The sequence below is a fragment of the Myxine glutinosa genome, chromosome 2, assembly GCF_964187855.1.
Source record: "Myxine glutinosa chromosome 2, kmMyxGlut1.1, whole genome shotgun sequence".
NCBI classification, from domain to species: domain Eukaryota; kingdom Metazoa; phylum Chordata; class Myxini; order Myxiniformes; family Myxinidae; genus Myxine; species Myxine glutinosa.
Window position 1 is genome coordinate 9,282,828 of NC_136262.1, and position 23,303 is coordinate 9,306,130.

Consider the following 23,303-nt stretch of genomic DNA (forward strand, 5'->3'; position numbering starts at 1 on the left):
TGATATATAGTGATCTGTCGTGATATATAGTGATCTGCAGTGACATATAGTGATCTATAGTAATCTGTAGTGATATATAGTGATCTGTAGTGATATATAGTAATCTGCAGTGACATATAGTGATATATAGTAATCTGTAGTGATATATAGTGATCTGTAGTGATATATAGTGATCTGTAGTGACATATAGTGATCTGTAGTGATATATAGTGATCTGTAGTGATATATAGTGATCTGTAGTGATATATCGTGATCTGTAGTGATATATAGTGATCTGTAGTGATATATAGTGATCTGTAGTGATATATAGTGATCTGTAGTGATATATCGTGATCTGTAGTGATATATAGTGATCTGTAGTGATATATAGTGATCTGTAGTGATATATAGTGATCTGTAGTGATATATAGTGATCTGTAGTGATATATAGTGATCTGTAGTGATATATAGTGATCTGTAGTGATATATAGTGATCTGTAGTGATATATAGTGATCTGTAGTGATATATAGTGATCTGTAGTGATATATAGTGATCTGTAGTGATATATAGTGATCTGTAGTGATATATAGTGATCTGTAGTGATATATAGTGATCTGTAGTGATATATATAGTGATCTGTAGTGATATAGTGATCTATAGTGATATATCGTGATCTGTAGTGATATATAGTGATCTGTAGTGATATATAGTGATCTGTAGTGATATATAGTGATCTGTAGTGATATATAGTGATCTGTAGTGATATATCGTGATCTGTAGTGATATATAGTGATCTGTAGTGATATAGTGATCTATAGTGATATATAGTGATCTGTAGTGATATATAGTGATCTGTAGTGATATATAGTGATCTGTAGTGATATATAGTGATCTGTAGTGATATAGTGATCTATAGTGATATATCGTGATCTGTAGTGATATATAGTGATCTGTAGTGATATATAGTGATCTGTAGTGATATATAGTGATCTGTAGTGATATATAGTGATCTGTAGTGATATATCGTGATCTGTAGTGATATATAGTGATCTGTAGTGATATAGTGATCTATAGTGATATATAGTGATCTGTAGTGATATATAGTGATCTGTAGTGATATATAGTGATCTGTAGTGATATATAGTGATCTGTAGTGATATATAGTGATCTGTAGTGATATAGTGATCTATAGTGATATATCGTGATCTGTAGTGATATATAGTGATCTGTAGTGATATATAGTGATCTGTAGTGATATATAGTGATCTGTAGTGATATATAGTGATCTGTAGTGATATATAGTGATCTGTAGTGATATATCGTGATCTGTAGTGATATATAGTGATCTGTAGTGATATAGTGATCTATAGTGATATATAGTGATCTGTAGTGATATATAGTGATCTGTAGTGATATAGTGATCTATAGTGATATATCGTGATCTGTAGTGATATATAGTGATCTGTAGTGATATATAGTGATCTGTAGTGATATATAGTGATCTGTAGTGATATATAGTGATCTGTAGTGATATATCGTGATCTGTAGTGATATATAGTGATCTATAGTGATATATAGTGATCTGTAGTGATATATAGTGATCTGTAGTGATATATCGTGATCTGTAGTGATATATAGTGATCTGTAGTGATATATAGTGATCTGTAGTGATATATAGTGATCTGTAGTGATATACTGTATCGTGATCCGTAGTAATCTGCAGTGATCTGTAGTAATCTGTACAGAATCACGAGAAATTGTTGGAAATGTCCTTTTTATATCCTCATTAGCAAGTTCAAATGAAGAGGGGACAAAAGAAGAGAAGATCTTGAGAGAAGAAGATGTGGATATAGTGGCAGAAATAACTGGGTGTGTGGACATTTAATGCGGTGTTGTTCGATGCAATTTATTTATGCAAATTTATATAAGGATGCAATTTAACTTAATGCCGTGTTGTACAAATAAATGAAAGGAGAAAGAAGATGAGAAAAGGCGGGAAAGGTAAATGGACAGAAATGTGGTTGAGGCATGTGACAAAAACATACGTGGATATTATTTTGTATAAGAGATGGAGGAAAAGCTCCACAAAGTCAAGAACATATTAAAAAAATCATGATGAAGATATGGGATGGATATGTCGGAAAAACAAATTTCTTGAATTGGATAAAGAAAGCATGGATCGTGGTGGTTGAGAGGAAGAGGCCAGTAAGGGTGCATGGTCACTCACTCACTGTCCACCATCTGCATGAGGACAGCAATTCCATCCAAGCTGATGAATTCTGTTGCGAAACTGAGATCCCCAGAGAGCTTAGCTAAGGTTTTCACAGCTTCAAGGCGGCAGTCGAGACTCGCAGACTGCAACTTGTCGTGCAGGTCTACAGCCATTCGAACCTGCAACATAGTGACGAGCAACCTTGATGATGTCACAACTCGTATTAATCATCACCTGGCAGACAGTCTAAGCCTCAGAGTCTCTCCCAGTCTAAGACTCAGAGTCTCTCCCAGTCTAAGTCTCAGAGTCTCTCCCAGTCTAAGCCTCAGAGTCTCTCCCAGTCTAAGCCTCAGAGTCTCTCCCAGTCTAAGCCTCAGAGTCTCTCCCAGTCTAAGCCTCAGAGTCTCTCCCAGTCTAAGTCTCAGAGTCTCTCCCAGTCTAAGCCTCAGAGTCTCTCCCAGTCTAAGTCTCAGAGTCTCTCCCAGTCTAAGCCTCAGAGTCTCTCCCAGTCTAAGTCTCAGAGTCTCTCCCAGTCTAAGCCTCAGAGTCTCTCCCAGTCTAAGCCTCAGAGTCTCTCCCAGTCTAAGCCTCAGAGTCTCTCCCAGTCTAAGTCTCAGAGTCTCTCCCAGTCTAAGCCTCAGAGTCTCTCCCAGTCTAAGCCTCAGAGTCTCTCCCAGTCTAAGCCTCAGAGTCTCTCCCAGTCTAAGCCTCAGAGTCTCTCCCAGTCTAAGCCTCAGAGTCTCTCCCAGTCTAAGCCTCAGAGTCTCTCCCAGTCTAAGCCTCAGAGTCTCTCCCAGTCTAAGCCTCAGAGTCTCTCCCGCGAGTATATAAGGCTCAGAGGAAAATGCACATGCAGTATACCATATTACCATCTGTGCATTGCACATGCAGTGTGTGCATTTGTACGCACATATTGGACTATCCTAACACGTGGAACAAGGAAATGAAGACATCAGAATACGCTGGACATTAAACGTAAAGACATCAATAAACAATAGACAAATCAAGACAGTGTATATGGAATTTGAACCAAGTGCTCACTGTATTGTGATACGAGCACCAATAGGAAGACCAAAGAGACCATGTTGGTCTATTTTGGTCTTCGAATTTCTAAATGTTGTGTTTCCATAAAATTACAAACGTTTCAGACTGTTCCTTTTTTACAGTATCTAAGGCTCGAAGTGGAGGTGACTGACACACACACACACACACACACACACACACACACACACACACACACACACACACACACACACACACACACACACACACACACACACACACACACACACACACACACACACCACCTCCGCTATCCCCCAACATAAGTGCAAAACTTAAGTCTTCCAGTTCCCAACTCAGGTAGACATTTCTCTGGCGTTTATAATCAATTATTAAACCGACTTGTACAATGATTAGGTTTATCATGTCGTTAGGCCCACCTCCCCTCACTCGCTCCTCTTTTTCCCCCACCTGTGGAACCAACTTCCATATCCTCTTCAATCTCATTCTTCCTTCCAAGTCTTCAAGACAGTTGTTCACCACCATCTCAGATCATCCCAATTCAAAGCCACCTTTGTCCACCTTGTGCGTTGTCTCCTTCCTCTCTCATTCCTCCCACATCGCTTATTTGTCCAAGTCTGTCGTTTTTGTCCCTTAACCATACTGTTGGTGATTCGTCCCTACTCCTGCTACTCCTTTTGTTCTGTTGCGTCCTGATCCGTTTGATGTTCTAGCTCTTCCACGAGCCTCGACTTTGTATGCACAAAAGTGCATCTCAACCCTCATAGTGCACCTATTTCCATGTATTAATTGTGGATACTGAATATATTAATGGTGTAAATTCGTTTTTCACACCATCTCACTTCAATTCGTTTTTCAGTGGTGTTCGCTCACTCTGGACTTGCACTTTAACTTGGGAATGAACCGCTATGATTGGATTGGCCACAAATTGTGTTGTCACCATCCAGTGTGAAATGCTCCGAGGGCTATTTCTCGCAGGTAACTTCAGTACACTACAGTTATACTCGTATGTGGTCTGCTCCGGCTCTTGACACCACACCTTGTACAGGTATAAACCAAAAATGTGTCAAAAGTTTATAGGTGACGAGCAGAAGTACCCGGCATTGCCGGGCGGGGGAACGGAGGGAAGGGGGAAGGGGAGAGGACGAGGAGGGGAACAGGGGGGAGGGTAGGAGAGGGGGGGAGGGGAGAGGGCAGAAAGGAAGGGGTAGGGGGAAAGGGAGGAGCATGGGGGAAAGGGAGGGGGAGGGGAGGGTGGAGGGGGATGGGGAAGGGGTAGGGCGGAAAGGAAGGGGTACGGGAGAAAGGGAGGGGCATGGGGGAAAGGGAGTGGGAGGGGAGGGGAGGGGGAGAGGAGGGGAAAGGGGAGTGGGGAAGGGGAGAGGGTAGGGTGGAGGGAGAAGGGAGTGGGAAGGGTAGGGGGAGGGGGAAAAGGGAGGGGGAGCGGGAGGGAGGGGGAGGAGGGAAGGGGAGGGGGTAGGGGAGGGGGAGGGGCGGGGGGGAGGGGGAGGGGAGGGGGGAGGGGAGGGGAACGGGGGGGAGGGGAGGAGAGGGGGGGAGGGGAGGGGGAGGGGAGGGGGAGGGGGGAGCGATGGGAGGGGGAGGTGGAGGGGGAGGGGGGAGGGAGGGAGGAGGAGGGAGAGGGCGAGGGGGAGGGGGAGGGGTAGGACAGAAAGGAATGGGTATGGGGGAAAGGGAGGGGTAGGGGGATGGGGAAGGGGTAGGGCAGAAAGGGAGGGGTAGGGGGAAAGGGAGGGGCATGGGGGAAAGGGAGGGGGAGGAGAGGGGGGAGGGGAGGGGGGAGGGGAGGGGGAGGGGAGGGGGAGGGGAGGGGGGAGAGGAGGGGAAAGGGAGGAGGAGGGAGGGGGAGGAGGGAAGGGGAGGGGAGGGATATAGATGGTTACTGGCAATTATTCATCACATCCAGAAATGATGTAATCCACACAATTTATGTACTTTACATAACGTTAATAGGAATACATGGCCGTGTAGATGGGAAATACAGTTTGTTTGAAATAAATCACAAATATCAGATGAAAGTGAAAAAAAACCTATGTGGTGTGAATGGCAATGTTCCTCGCTGAAATGTGAAAAAACTGAATTACGTGCGAAGTCCTTCCTCGGCACACCTGAGCTCCTCACCACATACAAGGCTTTCATCCGCAGCTCAATGGAATACTGTTCTCCCCTATGGGCTGGTGCTCCTGCCTCACACCTGGCTCGGCTTCACGCTGTTGAATCCAAAGCTTTCAGAATCATTGGAATCTCCCGCGATGAAGCTATCTCTGAGGGCCTTTCACTCACTCACCGCAGGCAGGTAGGTGGTCTTTCTGTCTTATACCGACTCCTCTCCGGCCTTGCTCCCCCAGCTCTCTCTGTGCTCTGTCCCCCAAATATTCCTACAGGTCGCACAAGATCTGCCAGCCACCCTCTGATGGTTAAACTGCCGAAATCTCGGCTCTCTGCTCACCTTCACTCTTTCATTCCTCTTTTCTCCCGCCTCTGGAACAAACTCCCACACTCACTTCAATCACTCTCCTCCCTCCAAATCTTCAAAACAGCTGTTCACCACCATCTCTTATCTTCCCCCATCCAAAACCTTGATCTTTTCTACCCCCGCTAATTCACCCCAGATCCACCTTGTTTGAAATTCCAACTTATTTCCTGGAAATCCTGGCAGTGTCCATATGTTTTATACCTCTCCCCCCCCCCCCCCCCCCTTCCCATGCCTCCCCCCCAAAGCCCTCTCCCTCCCACAGTTCTCTCGATGTCTCCATGTCTCTCGGTCCCTGCTCTCAAATGTTGTGTTTGTGTCCTTCCCCTCTCTCCCCATCTTGTCTACCGCTCCCGATGTTATTTGTTTTGTGTGTCTGTTTGTCTTTCTGTGTGATTAATGTTCGCTCTTTCACGAGCCTCGATCTTGTATACAAAAAAAAAACAAAAAAAACAAACAAACAAAAAAACGCATAACTGTGAGATTATGGCGGCAAAGTTGGAACATCACGTGATCCTAGCAGAAGTACCCGCATTGCCGGGTGGGGGAGGGGAGACCCGTACATTCGCCCTCTCGACTCAAGCTCGTATTCGATTCGTATTCGAAATCGAAAGGGGAAATTTTCGTATTCGAATTCGTAAACACGAAATATGAATTAAAATTTAATTCATATCGCACAAAATCGACACAAACACGATCGCATGAAGGTGAAAAACGCAATGGCTTTTCGCCCTGAATTACGTGCAAACGTGTGACGGGATGGAACATCACGTGATCGCTCTGAGCGAATCAGCGAGCTGCTCGCACTGGCTGAGATTAGCGGGTACTTCGCTGAAATGCGCTGAGGTAAATATGAATAAAAAATATGGATCTCGTCAAATATGGTCTCAGCCATGTTCGTCCCAGGCTCAATGGCCATGTCTACGCCAAATATCAAGCACGTGAGCCTCTCCGTTTCAGAGTCTATCGGTAACATTACACACACACACACACACACACACACACACACACACACACACACACGCACACGCACACGCACACACACACACACACACACACAAACTGTGTTTTATATATATAGATCATTACAATATATATATATATATATATATATATATATACGTATATATATATATATAAATATCAGGAAAATAACCTTTATGTTTTTGTAAAAAGCTTTGTTGACCATTATATTTAAGACAATAAATAAATAATAATGTTTTGCTTGTTTGGTAACTGCAGAGTAAATTTGAAGTTAATTATGTATGTTTTTTATTATGTGTATGTTTTTTATGTTAGTGTTAATTATATGTTATGTTATGTTAATATATGTTATGTTATGTTATGTTAATATATGTTATGTTATGTTAATATATGTTATGTTAATATATGTTATAGAATCTGTTTATGTTATGTTAATATGTGTTGTTAACATGTTATGTTAATATGTGTTGTTAACATGTTGTTATGTTATGTTATGTTATGTTAATATGTGTTGTTGACATGTTGTTATGTTATGTTAATATGTGTTGTTAACATGTTATGTTATGTTGTTATGTTATGTTAATTAACATGTTATGTTAATATGTTATGTTAATAATGTTAATATATGTTATGTTATGTTAATATATGTTATGTTATATTTTATGTTATGTTATTAATTTTATGTTATGCTATGTTATGTTAATTATGTATGTTTTTTATTATGTTATTTATCAAAAATAACCTTGTATGTTTTTGTAAAAAGCTTTGTTGACCATATTATATTTAAGACAATAAATAAATAATAATGTTTTGCTTATTGGTAACTGCAGAGTAAATTTGAAGTTAATTATGTATGTTTTTTATTATGTGTATGTTTTTATGTTAATATGTTATGTTATGTTAATATATGTTATGTTATGTTATGTTAATATATGTTATGTTATGTTAATATGTTATGTTAATAATGTTAATATATGTTATGTTATGTTAATATATGTTATGTTATATTTTATGTTATGTTATTATTTTTATGTTATGCCTATGTTATGTTAATTATGTATGTTTTTATTATGTTATTTATCAAAAATAACCTTGTATGTTTTTGTAAAAAGCTTTGTTGACCATATTAATTTAAGACAATAAATAAATAATAATGTTTTGCTTGTTTGGTAACTGCAGAGTAAATTTGAAGTTAATTATGTATGTTTTTATTATGTGTATGTTTTTATGTTATGTTAATTATATTTTATGTTATGTTAATATATGTTATGTTATGTTAATATATGTTATGTTAATATATGTTATAGAATCTGTTTTGTTATGTTAATATGTGTTGTTAACATGTTATGTTAATATGTGTTGTTAACATGTTATGTTGTTATGTTATGTTATGTTAATATGTGTTGTTACATGTTGTTATGTTATGTTATGTTGTTATGTTATGTTAATTAACATGTTGCTATGTTAATATGTTATGCTAATACTGTTAATATATGTTATGTTAATATATGTTACGTTATGTTAATATATGTTATGTTATATGTTATGTTATTAATTTATGTTATGTTATGTTATGTTAATTATGTATGTTTTTTTATTATGTTATTTATCAAAATAACCTTGTATGTTTTTGTAAAAAGCTTTGTTGACCATATTATATTTAACACAATAAATAAATAATAATGTTTTGCTTGTTTGGTAACTGCAGAGTAAATTTGAAGTTAATTTCATTTGCATTGTCGTAACCTCAACCTGCAATGCTTTAGCTGTATTACTATGCACTCGTTTTGAAATATTCAAAACACCATTTTGATATCAGATAAGGACTTTTTGTGTATTCGTACAAAACAACATAAAGTGTACGGTTGCTAGGGAACAAGGTGTCATTTTGCAAGGAAAATCATGGACCGACTAATCCAATAAAATGTTTTATTACAGCTTCGCTTCAAAATACCCTAATCCGCCAATTGTTGATAGAAATGTAAATGTGTTTTTTTACACAATTTTAAATTGTGAACAAATTTAAAAAACGTAAAAAACTTATCCCGAAGAAGTTATCATGTGAACCATTTAAATCAGTCAGTCATGAAGAAACACACCTCGTGATATGGAAGGTTCAAGAATAGGTCACCTGGGGTGTTTTTTTTTTTACATTAACACCTGCATTCACCATTCTCCTCTTCTATCAAGTGCTCTTATAAATGGCCGTCTAGCCGAGGTTAATGCATGATCAATAGTTTATAAATTAGTTTTATAGTTCCTCAAATCGAAACTGTCAGCTTCATGCTTCACAGGAAAGGTGTTGTATCAAACCGTACATTCATTAACGGAAAAGTCCAACTCGTTACTCCTTGTACTAGTTTGATAAAATCAACACTCATGGTGGTGTTTGTGGCCTAGGTCAAGAACCCCACTCTTAATAGGCTTTGCTGCACCCTGTACCCCCACCGACGCTTCTGTAATATCTCTGGATATCCGTTTCTGAGATGACGTTGTTAACATTCCACTCTATCGTCTTCATCCTTGCAGGCAGGGGCGGATCCAGGGGGGGGGGGTGCAGGGGGTGCGCATCCCCCCCCCCCTTCGATCTAGGATGAGGGTGCAGGCGGTGCGAATCTGCTGAACTGTTGGACCAGGGAAGAACACAAGGAACTGCAGAAACTTCCAAGAACGCACGAAATGCCGTTTCTGACGATCAATTTAAAAAAAATCCTGGGGGAGGACCCTCAGACCCCCCATTTCTCCCCCCCAGCACTATAATTTCATGCACCCCCCCCCCCCATCTTTAAATTCCTGGATCCGCCCCTGCTTGCAGGGATGCATGCCAGGAAGCAGATTGCCTTCTTTCTCCAGGAAATCCAGCCCCACAAATGTGAGCAAGTGGTCTCTCTTTAAAGCTTAGCTCACAATCATCACATGCAACAGTACACAACATCAGACCCACCTGAGGTCGTTATCTCAGGTCTCTCACCATCCACAAAACATTGGTGGCAGTGTCTCAAGTCCAGCCCTCGTCTATTACTTTACTCTTGATGGATGGAGTCACCACATGAACATTGCTTATCCTGAGACTGAAAGCATTCATGGTCTCTTCGAGGGGAAGCACAAAATTCCAAATCCCTCTGTCTCATTCTCTCTTTCTCGAACATTACTTCCTTTCCTAATTTAAAAGTAAGCATGTGATCTTCCCTTCTGTGGAGGTAAAGAAATTCCAAGTCGATCCTGATTAATCAACAGCATTATTATTCAAACCCAGACAGTATCAATGTTTATGACTCAAAAAGTGTAAACTGCCCAGTTTACTCATTCACTGCTCTTTTGCAGATCATTTTCTGAGGTGCACCTGCTTGCATCACGGAAAATCAAAAATATCGTCTCAAATTGATTTTAAAAAGAGTGAAAACTGTTGGGGTTTTTTTTTTCTTTTCTTTTTTCCTTTTTTGTATACAAGATCGAGACTCATGAAAGAGCGAACATTAATCACACAGAAAGACAAACCGACACATAAAACATATAACATCGGGAGCGGTAGACAAGATGGGGAGAGAGGGGGAAGGACACAAACACAACATTTGAGAGCAGGGACCGAGAAACATCGAGAGATCTGTGGGAGGAGAGGGCTTTGAGGGGGAGAGGCATGGGAAGGGGGGGGGGGGGGTGGGAGAGGTATAAAACATATGGACACTGCCAGGACTTCCAGGAAAGAAGTTGGAATTTTCAAACAAGGTGGATCTGGGGTGAATTAGCGGGGGTAGAAAGATCAAGGTTTTGGATGGGGGAAGAAAGAGATGGTGGTGAACAGCTGTTTAAAGACCTGGAGGGTGGAGTGGGATTGAAGGGAGTGGGGGAGTTTGATCCAGAGGCGGGAGAAAAGGGGAATGAAAGAGTGAAGGTGAGCAGAGAGCCGAGATTTCGGCAGTTTAACCATCAGAGGGTTGCTGCAGATCTTGTGCGACCTATAGGAATATTTGGGGGACAGAGCACAGAGAGCTGGGGGAGCAAGGCCGGAGAGGAGTCGGAAGAAGACAGAAAGACCACCTACCTGCCTGCGGTGAGTGAGTGAAGGGCCCTCGGAGATAGCTTCATCACGGGAGATTCCAATGATTCTGAAAGCTTTGGTTTCAACAGCGTGAAGCCGAGCTAGGTGTGAGGCAGGAGCACCGGCCCATAGGGGAGAACAGTATTCCATTGAGCTGCGGATGAAAGCCTTGTATGTGGTGAGGAGCTCATGTGTGCCAAGGAAGGACTTCGCATGACGGAGGATGCCCAGTCGGCGACTGGCTTTGGAGGCCAGCTTGGAAATGTGGTTTTCCCAAGAAAGATCATGGCAGATAGTGAGACCCAAAAGCTTGAGCGACAGAACTTCTTGGAGAGGATTGTTGAGAAAGTAGATGGGAGGGTTGTCCAGTCGATCTTTTCGGAGAGACATAATAAGAGTGTGTCAGGAGTTGTCAGGATTGAAAGACATGTTCCACTTGGTTTGACCAGTCTGTGATTTTATCCAGGTCTTCAGAGAGTGAGGAGGCTGCAGACTGCCGATCTGAGGGAAGAGGAATGGAGCGGCAGAGAGTGGAGTCATCAGCAAAGAGATAGAGAGGATTTTCCAGAGAGTCGGAGAGATCATTGATGAAGACCAGAAAAAGCACAGGGCCCAGAACACTACCTTGGGGAACTACAGCCTGAACAGGAAGGGGAGATGAGAGAAATCCATTCAGGTCGCACATTATTCCTACAGGTCGCAAATCCAAATATTCCTACAGGTCGCACAAGATCTGCCAGCAACCCTCTGATGGTTAAACTGCCGAAATCTCGGCTCTCCGCTCACCTTCACTCTTTCATTCCTCTTTTCTCCCGCCTCTGGAACAAACTCCCTCACTCCCTTCAATCCCACTCCTCCCTCCAGGTCTTTAAAACAGCTGTTCACCACCATCTCTTATCTTCCCCCATCCAAAACCTTGATCTTTTCTACCCCCGCTAATTCACCCCAGATCCACCTTGTTTGAAATTCCAACTTCTTTCCTGGAAGTCCTGGCAGTGTCCATATGTTTTATACCTCTCCCACTGCCCCCTTCCCACGCCCCCCCCCCCCCCCCAAAGCCCTCGCCCTCTCTCAGATCTCTCGATGTCTCCATGTCTCTCGGTCCATGCTCTCAAATGTTGTGTTTGTGTCCTTCCCCCTCTCTCCCCATCTTGTCTACCGCTCCCTATGTTATATGTTTTATGTGTCGGTTTGTCTTTCTGTGTGATTAATGTTCGCTCTTTCACGAGCCTCGATCTTGTATACAAAAAAAAAAGAAAAAAAAAGAAGAAAAAAAAAGGGCCACACGTTGACTACGACCAGAGAGGAAGTCCGCAAGCCATGCATGGAGATTTCCATGGATACCATAGGAGGAGAGTTTGGTGAGCAGAGCGGGGTGCCAGACCGTATCGAAGGCACGTGATATGTCAAGGGAGACAGCTCTGATTTCCTGTTTGGCTTTGAGGACCTCCATCCATTGTTGAGACAGCAGAAGCAGCATGTCCAGAGTAGAGTGACCAGGTCTGAAACCAAATTGATGATCAGAGATCAAGCCATTGGAGAAGAGGAAAGATTTGATATCCGAAGCAATGATGGATTCCATGACTTTGCTGATAATTGGGAGCAGGCTGATTGGTCTGTAGTTGCAAGGATCTGTTTTTGCACCTTTTTTGTGTAAAGCGGTAATATTTGCTGATTTCCAGGATGCTGGAAGATGACCTTGAGCAAAAGATAGGGTGAAAAGAACAGAGAGAGGGTGAGATAGAGCGGGAGAGCAGGATTTTAGGACCCGTGGGCTGATGCCGTCTGGTCCAGTTGCAGAATCAGAGTCGAGGTTTGACAAAAACTCCTCCACCTTGTCAGGAGAGTAGGCTTTTTTGTAATCTATTCACCAGTCAAGCCCTTTGAACGATTGACATTTTGACAACTAATGACAAGCGTAACAGCTCGGTTTAACATCAGAATGCAGCCTCTGAGTTGTGTAGGCCTGCAATGTATGGTGTAGGCAGTATTTGGCAGTACAATGTCATGTCAGAAGCCTATATTACTTTTTTTTAGGTGATAGCAGGAACTGTTTAGATATTCCAAAGTAAATATTCACCATTGGATTAAAAGTTTTTTTTCTGCCTTAAGTTTAAATAAAATAAACAGACACGTGCATGAGCAAAACTTTTATGGCAAATACGACACCACACGTGTCCCTGCCGTAAATCTATAGCCCGTCCTCGTAGAGTTGACAATGAACCCCATTCTCTGTACAGGTAAGGCCTTGCATTCTAGTATACTCCTGGATTTGGGAGCACATGTTCAAAGTTACTTAACGACTAAAGATGTACATGAGTACATTTGCAGGGACCACACTTTAACAGAAATGAATAAAATGACAGGTAACTACAATGTGCAAACAAATGAACAACCCCAAGTGTTATACAACTTAATTCGCTTAATAGGATGCAATTTAATGATTATCTTGAGACAAATCACACTAACAGACAATTGTGAAGAGGTGCAGCAATAAAAATGGAGATTCTTGCTTTATAAAGAAGTCCATGAAAGCCTTTGGAAGAGCATCCATTACAAGAACTCGAGCGAAGTCAATGGCCTGCCATGGCAAATCCCCACGCTTCCCATGTAAAGCAAAGTTGAAAGATGGCAAAAGGTTCCACCAGGATTGACCCAATATACCAACCACCTTTCGAGGCCATTTTTCTCCGCAGAGTGGGGGTTGGCCTTTTTCGGGCACCTTGGTCCCCTTTTTGAAGCAATGTTTTATGGCCGGATACCTTCCTGCCACCAACCCTGTGGGTCTGTCTTGAGACACACAGTGAAATACCAGTGAAATGGTACTCAATTTGCCGACCTCGGAAGGATGACAGGCTGAGTCAACCCCCCTGGTGTTAATTCAGCGATTGACGAGGATTCTAACCCAGGATCCTAGGATCCCAAGCTGCACCCGAACTGCTAAGCCAACGAACCCAGGATCCTAGGATCCCAAGCCGGCACCCTAACCGCTAAGCAAACGAACCCAGCATCCTAGGATCCCAAACCGGCACCCTAACCGCTAAGGCAACGAACCCAGGATCCTAGGATCCCAAGCCGGCACCCTAACCGCTAAGCCAACGAACCCATGATCCTAGGATCCCAAGCCGGCACCCTAACCGCTAAGCCAACGAACCCAGGATCCTAGGATCCCAAGCCAGCACCCTAACCGCTAAGCCAACGAACCCAGGATCCTAGGATCCCAAGCCGGCACCCTAACCGCTAAGCCAACGAACCCAGGATCCTAGGATCCCATGCCAGCACCCTAACCACTGAGCCAACGAACCCAGGATCCTAGGATCCCAAGCCGGCACCCGAACCGCTAAGCCAACGAACCCAGGATCCTAGGATCCCAAGCTGGCACCCTAACCGCTAAGTAAACGAACCCAGGATCCTAGGATCCCAAGCCGGCACCCTAACCGCTAAGCAAACGAACCCAGGATCCTAGGATCCCAAGCCGGCACCCTAACCGCTAAGCCAACGAACCCAGGATCCTAAGATCCCAAGCTGGCACCCTAACCGCTAAGCCAACGAACCCAGGATCCTCGGATCCCAAGCCGGCACCCTATCCGCTAAGCCAACGAACCCAGGATCCTAGGATCCCAAGCCGGCACCCTAACCGCTAATCCAACGAACCCAGGATCCGAAGATCCCAAGCCGGCACCCTAACCGCTAAGCAAACGAACCCAGGATCCTAGGATCCAAAGCCGGCACCCTAACCGCTAAGCCAACGAACCCAGGATCCCAAGCCGGCACCCTAATCGCTAAGCCAACGAACCCAGGATCCTAGGATCCCAAGCTACACCCTAACCGCTAAGCCAATGAACCCAGGATCCTAGGATCCCAAGCCGGCACACTAACCGCTAAGCCAACGAACCCAGGATCCTAGGATCCCAAGCCGGTACCCTAACCGCTAAGCCAACGGACCCAGGATCCTAGGATCCCAAGCCAGCACCCTAATCGCTAAGCCAACGAACCCAGGATCCCAAGCCAGCACCCTAACCGCTAAGCCAACGAACCCAGGATCCTAGGATCCCAAGCCGGCACCCTAACCGCTAAGCCAACGAACCCAGGATCCTAGGATCCCAAGCCGGCACACTAACCGCTAAGCCAACGAACACAGGATCCTAGGATCCCAAGCCGGCACCCGAATCTCTAAGCGAACGAACCCAGGATCCTAGGATCCCAAGCCGGCACCCGAACCTCTAAGCGAACGAACCCAGGATCCTAGGATCCCAAGCCGGCACCCTAACCTCTAAGCGAACGAACCCAGGATCCTAGGATCCCAAGCCAGCACCCTAACCGCTAAGCCAACACCCAGCTAAGGATTGACCCAATATCAAATAAATTATTTTCCCGTTTTGACCCCTGCGACCCTAAGTCTCCACCTCCAGGGACATGAATCGGGGGTCAAATCAAATCAGGAAAATGATTACATATTTCATATGTCCTCCAATGTTGATTGCATATGGAAAGTTTCATTGAAATGTTTTAGAATGTGCCCATAATTGCAGTTTTGGTACCTGGCCTTTTGACCTGACCCCTGCATGTGGGGCTACAAATGATACTGCTCTTGCACTTTTGTGCCATTTGGTGATCATAACTACCAAGTTTGGTGAATTTCTGCACAACCGTTTAAGAGGAGACAGAGAGACAGATAGACAGACAGATAGACAAATGGAGCACCGATTACGTTTTTCAAAATGCATGGGGATAATAAAATGAAGGGTAATAGAGTCAAAACACCAATAGCAGTTAAGCAGTATGTATATGCTACTTACAGAAATTGGTAACACCGTGACAATAATATAATTGATAATCCGCAAAATACAAGCGACAAACGATCAATATAAACATCAGGCAATGGGGGAGTGACAGACTGGAGGAATGAAAGCAGAGATGAAAAGTGAAACTGATGAAACCCGAATAGCACTCTGTAGTGAGGAAACCTCCGCCAGGCTGAACAGTTTACGTTTTGTATCCCACCGATAGGTCAGTTTGGGACTTGGGCCTGAACCAAAATTGTATCGGCTTGTTCTTGTACCCAACTTATCCACCAAGTTTTCTCATAAGCCGCCCACAACTTTTTGAAATATCATGCTATATATCATTTTTGGTACATTTTTTTTAAATATCATTTTTGGTACATTCACTCGATGGTGAAGAATCACTTAAAATTTTAAAAATAATCCGGATCTGGACATTCACCAAAATCGAATCGATTTGTCCTTGTCACATACCCAACCTGTCCATCAAGCTTCGTCCAAATCCGTCCACAACTTTTTTGAGATATCTTGTTCAAAAACAGAAACAAACAAAGAGACAGGCAGACAAACAGACAGGGGTGAAAGCATAACCTCTGCCCACCCACGTTTGAGGCTAAATTACATCAAAAGAGCATGAAAGGTGGAATTTCATTTGTGGCATAAAGATGCCACACCTTGCTAGGTCAAAGTCGAGTGCAAACAGGCCTGGATGAAAATAAATTCTAAATACATTGGAAGAAACTTTCAGACTCACTTGTGATATGGATAGGTTCAAGATGGCTCCACTCTTCACTTCATTGCGGTTCTGAAAGCAGAAGAGTTGTTTTTATGGTTTTGATACAATAAAGTATATTCTGACTGTGCAAGTCAACCTCATAAGATTAGGGGTTGGGGAAGGAGAGGGAGAATACCTCTTTTATAATGATCCAAGGTTCATGGAAGAGCTTGGACATATGTCATATGCAGGACAAGGGCGTTAGGGCAATGAACAAATCAACATTGTATACAGGATTTTAAACATGGAATACCGAGCATCATTGGCTGGGTCCTCAAATGGGAATGCTAAAAGGCCAATCCAAATAGAAATGGTCAAATCTGTTCCATTGCAAAGTGGAAACAAACATTTTGTGAGTGTTCAAAAACGAATACTCACAATAGCACAGGAACATGGCTTTGCCAACTTTTATTTTCAATATGCAAGCATATACAGTATATTTAACGCTTAGCGGTTAGGGTCCTGGCTTGGGATCCTAGGATCCTGGGTTCGAATCCCGGTCGATCGCTGAATTAATGCCAGGGGGGTTGACTCAGCCTGTCATCCTTCCGAGGTCGGCAAATTGAGTACCAGCTTGTTGGGATGAATGATCCCGGTGTGTACCCCAAACTAGAATAGGTACACCGTAATCCTGCGCATCATAAGAGGCGACTAAGGGTTGGTGTCAGGAAGGGCATCCGGCCATAATAAAAAATTAATTAAAAAACAAAAACATTAAAAAAACATTGCCTCAATCAAAAAAAAAACATTCCATAAAAAACTCCATTAAAAAAAACATTGCCTCAAACAGGGAACCATGATTGTCATGGGGCCCGCAAGGCTAACCCCCGCTCTTGCGGGGAAAAATGGCCTTAAAACGATCATTCATTCATTTATACAGTATATTTAACGTTTTTCTGACCAATTATTCCATATTATCATTTATTGAAAAAAGTAAAAGAACGTTGGCATGTCCTGGACCTCAATCGTATCACTTTTGGAGCACTCCACATGCATTTGAGGAGAAATCAATTGATGGATTTATTGCACAGTTAATAAAAAGTCAAAATAGTCGTTATCTTTCGATTTAAAAGGGGGCAAAAATAAGAGGAAGATATTTACCAACAATTGTGGGTTCATTTTTGAGATATGAACATAGAAACTTGCAGAACTGGAAATTAGTTTTTAGTTTTTCCACAAAGTATATCTATCTACTTGAAGAATGTTGTGCCCAAAAATATCAACTCTTATGGAGATGTAAACATTGCAGTGAAAAAATATTTACTTTTCAAACAATATATTAGTTCTCATCGAGGTTAACATCGTCATTGACTGTATGACAAATATACAGACTTGGCATTTAATATGGAATTTTTTTTTTTTCTTGACTTGGGTTACTTGGGACTTGCTTGGCGGCAGGAAATGTTCTTAACTCAGTATATCAATCTGGTGAGTTTCTTTTACACTTTGGTGATTTATTTGTTAAAAGAACCATGTCACTGATTGTCTGTCGCAGCAAGAAGTCAACAACAGGATTATATCTCAGGTGGCGTGGCAAAATGTACGGACAGGTGCATTTGATGATTGGCTTCACAGTCGGGTATACAACGGTTGTTGCGTTCTGTGTTAGTGGAAAACAACTGCTGCACGTCTCCAAAAGTTATTGCCGCTTCCTCTGGAGATGGTCCGTCAACTCGACAATGCTGTTTGTCATGGAGTGGTGGCTTTACGAAATTACGGCATGAAACAGCGTGCTATTGCTCGGCAGTATGGCATCACTCAAGGTCAGGTGTCAAAGATCCTGAAACGAAATGCTCAGAGGGGTGTCCCTACTACAATACCGAGGCCAGGACGTCCCCGCAGAACCACAAGGAGGGATGATCGCCAGCTGCACCGGTTAGTCCGCAATGGCCGTACCAAGTCAGCTAATCGGCTTAGGGCTGCGTGGCAGCAACTGACAAATATGCCTGTATCCAGAGGGCTAGTCAACCAACGACTGGTTAAAGCAGGCTATCGTGCCAGATGTCCCCTGAGAAAGCCACGCCTGACCAGGCAACACCGCCAGCGCCGATTGCAGTGAGCCAGAGAGCACCGTCACTGGCAGCCAGGACACTGGAATCACATGATCTTCAGTGACGAGTCTAGACTTCTGGTCTATCGTCAAGATGGCCGCGTCCGAGTGCGCAGACAAGTGCATGAAGCCTACAACAAATATATAGTGCCAAGAGTCCAAGCTGGAGGTGGTGGGGTGACCGTTTGGGCTGCTTTTCATGCAGGGGGCAAAACTGACCTGGTTGTTCTGAATGGAAACCTGAACCAGTTCAAGTACAGGGCCATTCTGGAAGAAACATTGCTTCCATTTGCTCGTGCAGCCTTTCGAGGAAACTTTGTCTTCCAAGATGACAATGCACGGCCTCATCGTGCTCGCATGATCCAACACTTTCTTGCTGACCGTGGTGTAGAGCATATGGAGTGGCCTGCCATGTCCCCGGATATGAATCCGATAGAGAACTTGTGGGCAGAATTAACGCGTCAAATCGACCACTTGGACCAGCCGCCGACCTCTGTGCGTGAATTGCAGCAGGCTATTGTCACTGCATGGCAAGCGATTCCTGTCCAAACCTTGGCAAATCTCGTGAACAGCATGCCTCAACGTGTACGTGCTCTCCCGAATGCTCGTGGGGGTTACACGAAGTACTGTACTGTAATTTTACTGTCCGTAATCCCAGTCGTAATTTAACTTTTGTTTTTGTTGAAATTTTTTTTGGCTAATGTGCAAAATAAAGAGATACTTCTGGAAAACGTACAGAAGTTTAACACAGTACTGTGCATGAATTGAGTTCGATATCAGTTTACATCACTTTCAAGGATCAATTTATTTGTTTTGAAATGTAAAATGTGGTTTTTGTTTCTTTTAAAGGTCACATTAACAAAATCTAGAATAGTTTCAACATAATTCCAATGAACTTTTGGTTCTAAGACATCTTGAAAAGTAAGTTCACCCCCACAAAAAAAATATTCCATATTAAATGCCAAGTCTGTATATGGCCTACACACGAAAAAGCTTGCTCATATTCCATAGTAAGAAAATCAGCACGACAGAGAGGTCAGCCATTTAAACTTTAAAGAAAGGGCAGGCTCTGCTGAAACAAGGAAATTTCACCGAATGTTATCATCACTAACAAACACCAGTCTTTTTCAAAACTTTATGGAATCAAACGAAACTTGCACAGGCACAACTTCAGGGTGCCCTCGTTAATCCCTAAAAGATTCAGCTTCCTTGGTCAAATCCTCTCGGAGGAGTAGATGATAGCTCCATGATCGTAACATGATTACAATTTGAGTGACAAAATGCATGGCTATCAACAAAGTATACAGACAGCATTAAAAAGGGAAAAGACAAATTAAGCAGAAATATAATTGCACACGTATTAAGCTTCCATAAATGGCACCGAAGCAAGAAACAAAGGGAAGATTGTGTGGCTCAAAGGCAATCACACAGCCCACAGAACTACCCTGTGAACACTAAAAAATATATATTCTCCATAAACATATTTAAACACATCAGGGTTTCCGTTGTTATTACTACATTTGAGGTAATTAGCTCCACATGAAGAGAACAATTTCCCTGCCTTATTACTTTAGCACTACACCAAGATAATCAGGAGTGTACACAGAAGAATATTCATAGCAAAAACGAATAATTCACCGATATTCACAGAAAGGGACGGCAGGAAAGCTGAGTTTTTGGAGTGCTGCTGCAGACATGTGTAATCTTGAAATTATTATCACGAGCAACGGTACCCGCACTACGGGCGGGGCTTCAATTGGGAAGCCCAAATGAAAAGGCAAAATATCAGAAATTGAAGGCTTTTTTATTTTAAACGATTCATATAAACATCCGTTGAATCATATCACACGCAAATCATCAAAATCTAAACAGTACATGGCACCCATTTTGAAAAAAGATTGAATTCTGCAAAACGGAAGCGGCCGCTACACGTCTTTCTCAGTCGCACGTTTATGTGTGAAGAGTGCGCGCCGAATCTGTAACACGGAAGCGGCCGCTACACCTGTTTCTCAGTCGCTTTGCACGCGCTGCCGTGTTACTTCGGAGCCGCACGTTTATATAGTAAGAGTTTGTCAGGAGTCGATCTACTCTCTCCTGGTATGTAGAATAAACAGTATTTGTAGAATTTCAACAAAAGCCACATCACTGTTCATATCTGTAAATATTATTCCATCGTGTTTGGAAAAACTGCAAAATTGGAAAATTGGAAAACTTGGAAAAATTGGAAAAACAATACAGCCTATTTTACTCCCAGGGGTCCCAGGAATACCCACCCAAAATATCGTTGTGATCGGTTGAGCCGTTTTTGCGGTACCTTCGAATGGACGGACGGACATTTGGTGAATTATAGTAAGATATGTAATCTTGATATTATTATCATGTGTAATATTGAAGGACAATTCTGACTAAAAGTGAAATGCCTGCAGGAGTGCTGCTCACCTGGGAACAGCAAACGTGGAAAAAATCCTGGTATCTCTTGAAACAGGAGATCACTGTGTGCTCTCAGGCTTGGCCAAATTACCTGTCTTCTGTTCCGCATAATCAGCAAATCAGTGGCTAATACTCGCCATCACAGCCAGGAGGTACGATTTTCATTTAATGATGATTTTGGTCCTTATTGGTTGGATGTTTACATGGCATGCCAACCTTACGAAAGTAAATGAACGCTCATCAGGGAAGCACAGTGTTGAAGTCGTGGGTACTCACTCCTATGGAAGAAGGGTCCAATTGTGTGATCATGGATTCTGACCTTTCGGGGTTGTGATGTGTGCGTTTTGATTGACCGTGTGCTTCAGTCTTTTATTTATTTATTTATTTATTTGGTATACAAGATCGAGGCTCGTGAAAGAGCTAACATTAATCACACAAAAAGTCAAACCGACACAAAAAACACAAAATAAGGGGAGCGGTAGACAAGATGGGGAGAGAGGGCGAAGGACACAAACACAACATTTGAGAGCAGGGACATCGAGAGAACTGTGGGAGGGAGAGGGCTTGGGGAGAGGTGGGAGAGGTATAAAATATATGGACACTGCAAGGACTTCCAGGAAGGAAGTTGGAATTTCGAAAAAGTGTATCTGGGGTGAATTAGTGGGGGTAGAAGAGATCAAGGTTTTGGATGGGTGAAGATAAGAGATGGTGGTGAACAGCTGTTTTAAAGACCTGGAGGGAGGAGTGGGATTGAAGGGAGTGGGGGAGTTTGTTCCAGAGGCGGGAAAAAAGTGGAATAAAAGAGTGAAGGTGAGCAGAGAGCCTAGATTTTTGGCAGTTTAACCATAAGAGGGTTGCTGGCAGATCTTGTGCGACCTGTAAGAATATTGGGGGGACAGAGCACAGAGAGAGCTGGGGGAGCAAGGCCGTAGAGGAGCCGGTAGAAGACAGAAAGACCACCAACCTGCCTGCGGTGAGTGAGTGAAAGGCCCTTGGAGTTAGCTTCATCGCGGGAGATTCCAATGATTCTGAAAGCTTTGGCTTCAACAGCGTGAAGCCGAGCTAGGTGTGAGGCAGGAGCACCGGCCCAGAGGGGGGAATAGTATTCCATTGAGGTGCGGATGAAAGCCTTGTATGTGGTGAGGAGCTCAGGTGTACCAAGGAAAGACTTCGCACGACGGAGGATGCCCAGTCGGCGACTGGCTTTGGAGGCCAGCTTGGAAATGTGGTTTTCCCAAGAAAGATCATGGCAGATAGTGAGACCCAAAAGCTTGAGCGACAGAACTTCTTGGAGGATTGTTGAGAAAGTAGATGGGAGGGTTACCCAGTCGGTCTTTTCAGAGCGACATAGTAAGAGTGTGAGATTTGTCAGGATTGAAAGACATGTTCCACTCGTTTGCTAAGTCTGTGATTTTGTCCAGGTCTGCAGAGAGTGAGGAGGCTGCAGACTGCCGATCTGAGGGATGAGGAATGGAGCGGCAGAGAGTAGAGTCATCAGCAAAGAGTTAGAGAGGATTTTCCAGAGAGTCGGAGAGATCATTGATGAAGACCAGAAAAAGCACAGGGCCCAGAACACTACCTTGGGGCTGAGGTGCATGTTTATGCTCATGATACGGCCTTGTTGGACTGTGTGCTTTTGCCGTGGGGTTGGAGTGCATGTCCCAAGTTGTGTTTAAATGTTTTTGATATTTATTTATTTATTTTTTACCCTTTTTTGCATAAACAGGCACTTCCATAAGATGCAAATACGCTCGAAATCAGGATTGGTGACTCCGTTTGATGTTTGACCAACGATGACCAAAAGATGACTGTCTTTTGACAAAAGTAGCCGGACTGAGACCTCCGGTGCTTAGACTGAGAATGAGACCTCTTAGTTATATCATAATTGCATGTTTAGAATAGACGAATGAGAAGCCCCGATTTAGGTCTGCCAAGGCAGAGTTTAGCAAGGTCTTCTTCCACCTCTATAGCTTTGATTAACTAGAATGGCACTCGGTCGAGAGCATACCTCTGCAAGGCTCAAAAGTTTGTTTTGTATCCCACTGATAGACCTGATCTGGATTCGGACCTGAACCAAGATCTAATTGGCTTGTTCTTGTCGCCTAACCAACTCAACCACCAAGTTTTATCATAATCCGTCCACAACCTTTTCAAATATCATGCTATGGATTGTTTTTGGCAGTATCACTCAGAAGCAGAAGTCGTATGGAGAGTTATTTAGGGGAATTGCAGAAATGTTATGTGGAAGGATGTCAGGAAAGGGTGCATTGTCGAGAGATAGAAACCAGGTATGATGGACGGAGGAAGTAGCGAAGGCAGTCGGTGAAAAGGAGGTATGGAAGAGGATAGAGAAGATCAAGGATAGAGGAAGGCAGCCGGATGCGGGGTTGCTGCACCTGTATGCGTAGAATAAGGCAACAAGGACAGCTACGGATATGGCGAGGCATGATATGGAAGATGAGGTGTACAACAAGTTGGAAAAGGATGGTGGGAGGAAGATGATCTTTAAATTGGCTCATGATAGGGATGAGC

General features: G+C 43.1%; 1 protein-coding gene across 3 annotated transcripts in view; it reads right to left on the reverse strand.

The window, feature by feature from the left end:
* Positions 1 to 23,303, reverse strand: part of ELMO1 (engulfment and cell motility 1) — a 309,653-nt gene that overhangs the window by 129,933 nt on the left and 156,417 nt on the right. For 2 of the 3 annotated variants that reach the window (XM_078772962.1, XM_078772961.1), the window contains exons 6-7: positions 16,271 to 16,321; positions 2,208 to 2,371 (exon numbers count right to left, since the gene is read on the reverse strand). In XM_078772962.1, the coding sequence (XP_078629088.1) occupies positions 2,208 to 2,371; positions 16,271 to 16,321 (215 nt within the window). Of the gene's footprint in view, positions 1 to 2,207; positions 2,372 to 16,270; positions 16,322 to 23,303 lie in introns of those variants that run through there. The other variant, XM_078772963.1, reaches the window with a different exon arrangement.